Below are 7,853 nucleotides of genomic sequence, written 5' to 3'. Positions count from 1 at the left end.
TTTAGATTTTATTATTATTAATGAATATAAAAATTTGTATTTTGTTTGTTTAAAGGTACTATGTCCCATTTGCAGGCCAAAAAAATGAAAAAGTTAAATTCCAACTGCATTTGAAAGATAATACTTATTTAGAACTTCCCTAAAACAGGTGGGGCTTGAAAATGTCTTCAAGTGGGAAAATAATGACTTTTAGTTGTCAAATCGACTTTGGAGCTATAGAGCCCAAAAGTAATAGTCTTGATTTTCAGACAACTGTACCGAATGGTCGTACGTTTTATGCTGCGCAAAGATTCAATCAGTTTAATCTTGGCATCACAAGAAGTGGGTTATTGATGTAGACAAATGCTCATGTACCCTTTACAACTCTTTTCATGTATGTTATTACCAAAGAACAAAAAAAGCCAATCAGTCACTCAGTAGTGTCTGACAGTGAAGCCTAGCAAGTAAACGGGTTTCCTTGCATAATTTGAATATGAGGACATATTCATAATTCCTGCAAAGTTCTACAGATTTGAGGTTGGCTGCAAAAGGGACATAGTACCTTTAAATGGGATATAAATGCATAAAATTAAACTATTCCACAATTCTCACTCGTGCAAAACAAGGATAATTATGAGGTGAAAAAGATATCAATGGAATAATGACATTGAAACATATGTATTAAAGCATTAAAAACTGAGAAATATCAGCCAAAAGAGGGCGGGAAAAAACACAGAAAAAAAAACACATTCAAATCTGAAAAAAAAATCGGCCCAAAAAGGGCGACCAAAAAAAAAATAAAAAAAAAATTTCCGACCTACCGACCCATGTTTTGGCGCCCAAAGGGCAATACAACAAGTTTTTATTTGAGGCCTAAGGTCTACCGGTAATATTACCATATGAATAGTATATAGTAGCTAGGCGGTATATGTATATATATATATATATATATATATATATATATATATAAAGTAAACTGAGCATTGATTCGGACCAAATGTGATTGACCACTGAATTAAATGGATAGTGGCTATTAGTTGGTCATTTAATAAAGCAAATGATAAGTAGACGAAATGATTATTAGACCATGTGTAAAGTCTGGCTGGGAGTAGACCAATTGGGTGGTAGACGAACTGGTTGTAGACGAAACGGCTACCGAACATACTAGTATGTAGATTTGCTACGGAAGTAGTATGTCGGAGTCGTTGAGCAACTTTTCGGGCGAAGTTAGCCCGGAAAACAATATAATTCTCGCTATGATGTCTTCAAAAAGGAAAACGGAAAATGAATGTGTAACATATAGTACAGAGAAGAACATTTTTATAAAGGCTTTTGCTCGATTCTCCAATGTGAACATAAAACGTGGCATATTATAGCAGAACAAATACCATATAAACTAGTACATTTCAAGCGTTGAAAAACTCCAAATTTATTTCAAGTTGAGATTATGATACACCCATTTGATTTAGGAAAACACAAAGAACTGGAGTTTAGTGTAGCAAACAATTATATGTACGTAATTTGTTATCATATTAAGACTGTTGTCAAATAAATAAAGATTGAACTTAACACTAAACTAAATACTCTAGTTTCAAAAGATTTCAGGGTAGCAAAATTAAATCATAGCTTGAATGGAAATCGGCCTTTATCGCATAGCTTTTAATGAAATACATAATTCAAGTAATCAGTTTTTAGATTTATTTTAAAGGCATCGAAAAGTATAGTGTGAAATTTTGATAAGATAAAGACGCATATCAGATAAGGTGAATAGTTAATCATTACTCCCATAAATGTCACGTGCCCATTTTTTGTCTGGGTCTCGTTGTTTAAGTGAGTTAGGGCTCAAACTCAAACCCGCAATTACGGGATTTATCCGCAGTGTAGGTATACAATGGCTAAAATACATTTTCCAGTTTGAAGGCTACCGCATATGAAATTTTAACTAAATAATGACCTAAACCATTGTAAAGGTGATATCTTATTCTTCACTCTAATAGATTATGTCACATACCGAAACTTCTTGTCTGGGTCTTACTTTCTCAGATTAGAATTATAGAGCTCAAAACGGCATATGAACTTGAGGCTTATCTGCACTATAGGCCGAAATGCGTTTACGTCTTTGAAAGCCTTTAAAAGTATCGTATCCAATTTGAATAATATAATGACTTACACCACAGTCGGCGCTCCCGCCTATTATTGAAAGTGACCCCTTTAAATTTAGATAAGTGCCTTTTTCTCCATCTATTTTTTCATTTTAAAATCTTACCATCGATCTCTGACAAGTGCCCTTTTACCTGTGGTAATTGCTCCTATTCAAATCTGAAAGATGACCCTTTTACTTTGACAAGACAGTGAGTCCTTTTCTTTTTTGATAGGTGCACCTTTTCCTTGTAATAAGTGCCCTTACTCTTTTAAATAATAGCCCCTTCCTCTTCTCAAAATACATTTCTTAACCTCTAATAAATACCTCTATTAATTTTTGATATACGGTGCCCCTTTCCTTCCAAAAGTGCACCATTTCCCTCACAAAAAGTGTGTCTTTTCCATACAAATAAGTGCCCATTTTGATCTCTGTTAAAGATACTATTTTTCCCTTTGCAGCCAACATCAAATTCTGTACAACTTTGCAGGAATTATAAAAATGTCATGTATGTCCTATCTGTGAAATTTAAACATTAGCAGTGTCCTAGTATTCAAATGAATTCTGCCATGAAACCCGTTTACCTTCTATAGACTTCGCTGTCAGACACTATTGAGTGAGTGACTGACATTTCTTTTTCTATGGTAATAACGTCCATAAAATGAGCTGTACAGGTACATGATCTTTTTCTACATTAATAACCCACGTCTTTTCATATCTGATGAGGGCCCCTTTTCAACTCTTTGCCCCTTTTATTCTGACTCATGCCCCCTCTTCCTTTCTCATACATGCCTCATTTCACCTCTGATGAATACTACATGTACCTTTAAAATCTGGTAGTTGCCATTTTTACTTCAATAAATGCCCATTGCTCTTTACAATAAGAGCCCATTTCCATTCTCACGAGTGCCTCTTTTCATCTCTGGTAAGTGCATGCCACCTATCAGGTGCGAAAAGTGCCCCTTTTCACCCCTGATAGATGCCCTTTTCCCATTCTCATAGTTCCTTTGTCATCTCTAGTGAGTACTTTTCAACCATGTTTTTAAAGTGCTCCTGATGTTATTTTGACACATGCCCTCTTTTCCTTTTAAATATGTGCCCGCTTTCCTTGTGATAAATGCCCCATTTGGCTTCTGATAATTCCCCCTTTTCCATTCTCACAAGTGCCCCTTAATTGTCAGGTGCAAGAAATGCCCCATTATTTTAACCTCTGATAATTGCCCTTTAACTTTGACACCTGTTCCTTTCTTCTTTTCTAATGAGTGTTCTTTTCCCCTTATGATAAATACTCCCTTTTCCTTTCTCCATATCATGTGCCACTAATATTTAAAGCGACTATTTGAGCAAGCTTTTCTTTAATTTCGCCTTATGCGATATAATAATGATAATAATAGTAATACTAGTGTAAAAATAATTATATAAGAGCACACACCGTCCAGGGACGCTCATGGCGCTATAGCTCAGCAATACTAAATGTTTACTTGATGATAGAGTTAAACAATCAGAACTCAAAAACAATTTTGTTACATATTAATGGTCTTTTCAGTCTGTGATGATTAGATAGTGCACAAAGACCCATCTTTTTTTGGCTCAACGTTGGGGGGGGGGGGGGGGGGGGGGGGGAGCGGGGAGTGAACACTCCTTTTTTCTCACTCCTCCCTTGTGCAAAAGAAAATAATCATTTTGTTTTACTTCTGTTTGTTTTGCCAGGGGGGGGGGGCTACTTTCATTTTTGTTTAAAAAAGGTAAAATTAACGTCACTATCTTAAATTAAAAAAACCCCCTGTTTTCGGCCAGGGAGGGGGGGGGGAGAGGGAGGGCCTGGACCCGTCAACCCCCCCCCCCAGGCGCGGATCCAGGGGGGGGGGGCGGCGGCCGGCAGTTAATCCCGCCAACAACGTGTGGAGAAGGGTGGGGGCCGAAATGACCTTGCCTCCCCCTCCCCCCCATCAAACCTAAAAGAGAAAGAAGGAAGGGAAGGGAAAGGGAAAGAGGAGAGAAAGGGGAAGAAAAAAAAGAGAAAGAAGAAAGGTAGGGGAGATCAGTTGCTATTTTTCCGCCAACAAAGTGTAGATCGGTGGGGGGGGGGGGTGGGGGGGAGGGGGGGCGGGGCACTGGCGTATTGATCGGGGAGGGGAGCTCGGGGGATATAACATTTAAACGCATAATGCTGAAATGACATAATTTTCCGAGATTTTTCCTCATTCTTTAGTAAATTATACTTTTTTATGCGTTTATAAATTAACAGCCAGGCAAGAAATATGCTTCTTGAGATGCCTACATGTCAAGGCCCGCGGAACGGCGGAGATCGGGAGCCTCCAGCTCCCCCCCCCCCATTTTTTTTTTGAAAAGCATTTTAAAGAGAAATAGAAAAAAAGAGAGCAAGAAAGAAAGAATAGTTAACTACCAGTGTCACAACAAAATAAGGTATCTAAAATTGCTGATCTAACCGTAATTAAACACCTAAAACCCCTGGGCTTCCGGGGGCTCGGCCCCTGGGACCCAACCGGGGGCCCTTGGGCAGGCCCCTTGATACTCATCTGACCGCAATCAAGTGCCTAAAACCCTTGATCTTCTGGGTGCTCCGCCCGCTGGACCTCACGCTAATCAGTGTCCTGCAGGGGGACAAATAAAGTATATAAATATGTTCATCTGACCGTAATCAAATGCCTAAACCCCTGAGCTTCCGGGGGCTCTACCCCCTGGACCCCACTGGATGCTAACCTGACGGTAATGTAATGCTTAAAACCCCTGAGCTTCCAGGGGCTCCGTCCGCTGGACCTCACGCCAATCAGTGTCCTGCCAGCGTCACAAATACGGTATAAAAATATGTTCATCTGACCGTAATCAAAATAATGCCTGAAACCCCTGAGATTCAGGGGTTTCCGCACCCTCGACTCCACCAGGGGCCCTGAGGCGGGCCCCTGAATTCTTATCTGACCGTAATTTGCCTTCAACCCATGAGTTTCCGGGGGCGGACAAGGTATCAAAAGATGTTCATCTGACCGCAGGCGCGTAGCCAGGGGGACAGTGGGGGCGCCTCCCCAAAAACAAAACCGCCGGCCAAAAAAAAGAGAGGAGAGAAAAGGAAGAGGACGTATGAAGAAAAAGGTGCAGACAAAAAAACATTTTTGAAATTCAGACAAGGATTAAGAGTCGAGAGCGGTACAACGAATCGTCTTCTTTCTCTAATGATTTAATGAAACGTAAAAGCTTCCGCGCTTTGCGCGGGCGGATTGGGGGGGGGGGGGGAGGGGGGGGGGGGGGACTGAATTCAGACGAGGATTAAGAGTCGAGAACGGTATAACGAATCGTCTTCTTTCTCTAATAATAAACGTAAAAGCCGCTTCCGAGCTTTCCGCGGGAGGGGGGGGGGGGGAATTTAGACGAGGATTACGAGTAAAAAAACGGTACAACGAATCGTCTTCTTTCTCTAATGATTTAACTAAACGTAAAAGCTTCAGCGCTTCGCGCGGGAGGGGAAAAAACTGTATTTAGACAAGGAGTAAGAGTCGAGAACGGTACAACGAATCGTCTTCTTTCTCTAATGATTTAATTTGAAATTTGCGGGAGGGGGGAGGGGAAAACTGAATTCAGACGAGGATTAAGAGTCGAGAACGGTACAACGAATCGTCTTCTTTCTCTAATGATTTAATGAAACGTGATAGCTACCGCGGTTCGCGCGCGCGGATGAGAGGGGGGGGGGGGGGAAAACTGAATTCAGACAAGGATTAAGAGTCGAGAACGGTACAACGAATCGACTTCTTTCTGTAATGATTTAATGAAACCTAAAAGCTTCCGCGCTTCGCACGGGAGAGGGAAAACTGTATTCAGACGCAGGCACGTACGCAGGGGGGGGGGGGGGGGGAGATGTATTTTGGAGCAAACCCCCCTTTTTGTGATGTTTAAAAAAAAAAAAAAAAAAAAAAAAAAAAAAAATTATGCCAATGGCTGACCTAAAAAAGGTAACTTCACCCACCCCAACGGAACAAAATGTTAAATTTTCCAAATTTCGAGACCAAAAAACTAAAAAAAGTGTACTCTTACCCCCCCCCCCCCCCCCCCGCCTATTTAGCGGCTGGCTGAGTCGTTGCGATTTTGTTTGGGACCAAAACAAAAAAAGTGGGCCCCCCCCCTCAGAAATCCTGGATCCGCGCCTTCCCCCCCCCCCCCCCACCTTGGATCCGCGCCTGCAGCTGCAGTGGGCCCAAACAATTAGAAGTTTCGGAAAGTGGCATAATATGGATCCAAGCTTCAACAGGGTGTAGGTCATTATTTCGTTTAAATTTCATGTACGATAGCTTTAGAAGCCATAGGGTTAGAAAACGTATTTTCGCCATAATAATTATACAATTATTGTATATTATTGTGCGGCTATATAGCATTCCGATATGCCGGTTTGTATGAGCCCTAAATTCAATCTGAAACAATAAGACCCAGACAAGAAGTTTTGGCATGTGACATATAAGAGAGTAAAGAGAAAGATCTCAGCTACAGGGACGTAGCCAGAGTTTAATGGTTTTTTTTTTGTTGGGGGGGGGGGGGGGGCACATACATGTTGTCATTGATCGACGTCCTGCGGAAGGATCTTAAAAAGTTTAACCAATCTTGGATTATTATTATTATTATTATTATTATTATTATTATTATTATTATTATTTTTTTTTTTTTTTTGGGGGGGGGGGGGGGGGGGGCACGTGCCCCCAGTGCCCCACCCCGTGGCTACGTGCCTGCAGCTATACAATGGTCTGGGTCATTATTTACTTAAAATGTCAAACGATAGTTTTAACAGCTTTCAAATTTGAAAACGTATTTTGGCCATGTATATAGTGCGGATAAACCCCGTAATTGCCGGTGAGAGTCCTTACTTCAATCACGAACTTTAAGACGCAGATAAGAAGTTTTGGCATGTGACATATATGAAAGTAAAGAGTAACCCTTTAGCTTTACCATAGTGTAGGTCGTTATTTAGTTTAAATGTTATAAGATAGCTTTAAAAACATAAAAATCTAATGTCTTACTCCTGTTGCCGTTACCGCCAGCCGAGACGTGCAGAATATATTTTTCCTTTTTCCTTTTCGATTGTCCGAATTGGAGACACTAGGCCTACAGCCACTATTTTCGTGGCTAGCTTCTCCGCAGCTCCTCCTTGTCGCGATCGCGAGCGCGAGCGCGAGCTAGCTTCAACGAGCGAAAAACAACAGACGGTCGCGGTCAGAGTCAGACTAACCTCTAAAAAGACACCCTGTTTTACACTGTATATTCTGTGTTTCATATTATTCCAATATGGCAGAAGATTGGGATACTGTTACTTACTTAAGACGTAAGGCACCGTCTTCGAAACAAGCGAGATCATCAAAAGTAAGTTTGATTTTGCCAAATTTTGATTAGCGCCTTTGGACTTGACTTGAGTTGATTCTCGATCTCGGGCTAGGATATTTGACTTCGCTTCGCGTGGTCTGCAGTGCGCGCGAGGCGATACATATGGGGTTTCACACTCGCATTAACTTACATAATACATGTAGGCTAGACCTAGGCCTTGCACACTGTTGATTTCTGAAATATGATTTTGATATCGTTAGGCCCTTACTTGGCATGCATTTGCCTGTGTTGCAAACCATGTAAACAAGACCTCAAATGCGGATAAATCCACAGTAGGGTAGCGCGGAGTCGGGCTATTTAACTCGGACCAGGGGACAACTCGGCCCAGGTACAAAAACGGTCAGTTTTTGCA

The 7,853-nt window shown here is 41.1% G+C and overlaps 1 protein-coding gene across 1 annotated transcript in view; it reads left to right on the top strand.

The window, feature by feature from the left end:
* The first annotated feature begins 7,289 nt into the window (after nt 1–7,289).
* Nucleotides 7,290–7,853, top strand: part of LOC583101 (endothelial differentiation-related factor 1) — a 28,782-nt gene continuing 28,218 nt past the window's right edge. Inside the window, exon 1 of the mRNA XM_783028.5 lies at nt 7,290–7,480. Coding sequence (XP_788121.2) covers nt 7,406–7,480 — 75 coding nt within the window. The 5' untranslated portion in view covers nt 7,290–7,405. The remainder of the gene's footprint in view (nt 7,481–7,853) is intronic.

This window comes from Strongylocentrotus purpuratus, unplaced genomic scaffold, assembly GCF_000002235.5.
Source record: "Strongylocentrotus purpuratus isolate Spur 01 unplaced genomic scaffold, Spur_5.0 spur5_scaffold_4, whole genome shotgun sequence".
Classification (NCBI taxonomy): domain Eukaryota; kingdom Metazoa; phylum Echinodermata; class Echinoidea; order Camarodonta; family Strongylocentrotidae; genus Strongylocentrotus; species Strongylocentrotus purpuratus.
Note: the sequence above shows the minus strand (reverse complement) of the source record. Positions and strands in the feature narration are given on the sequence as shown.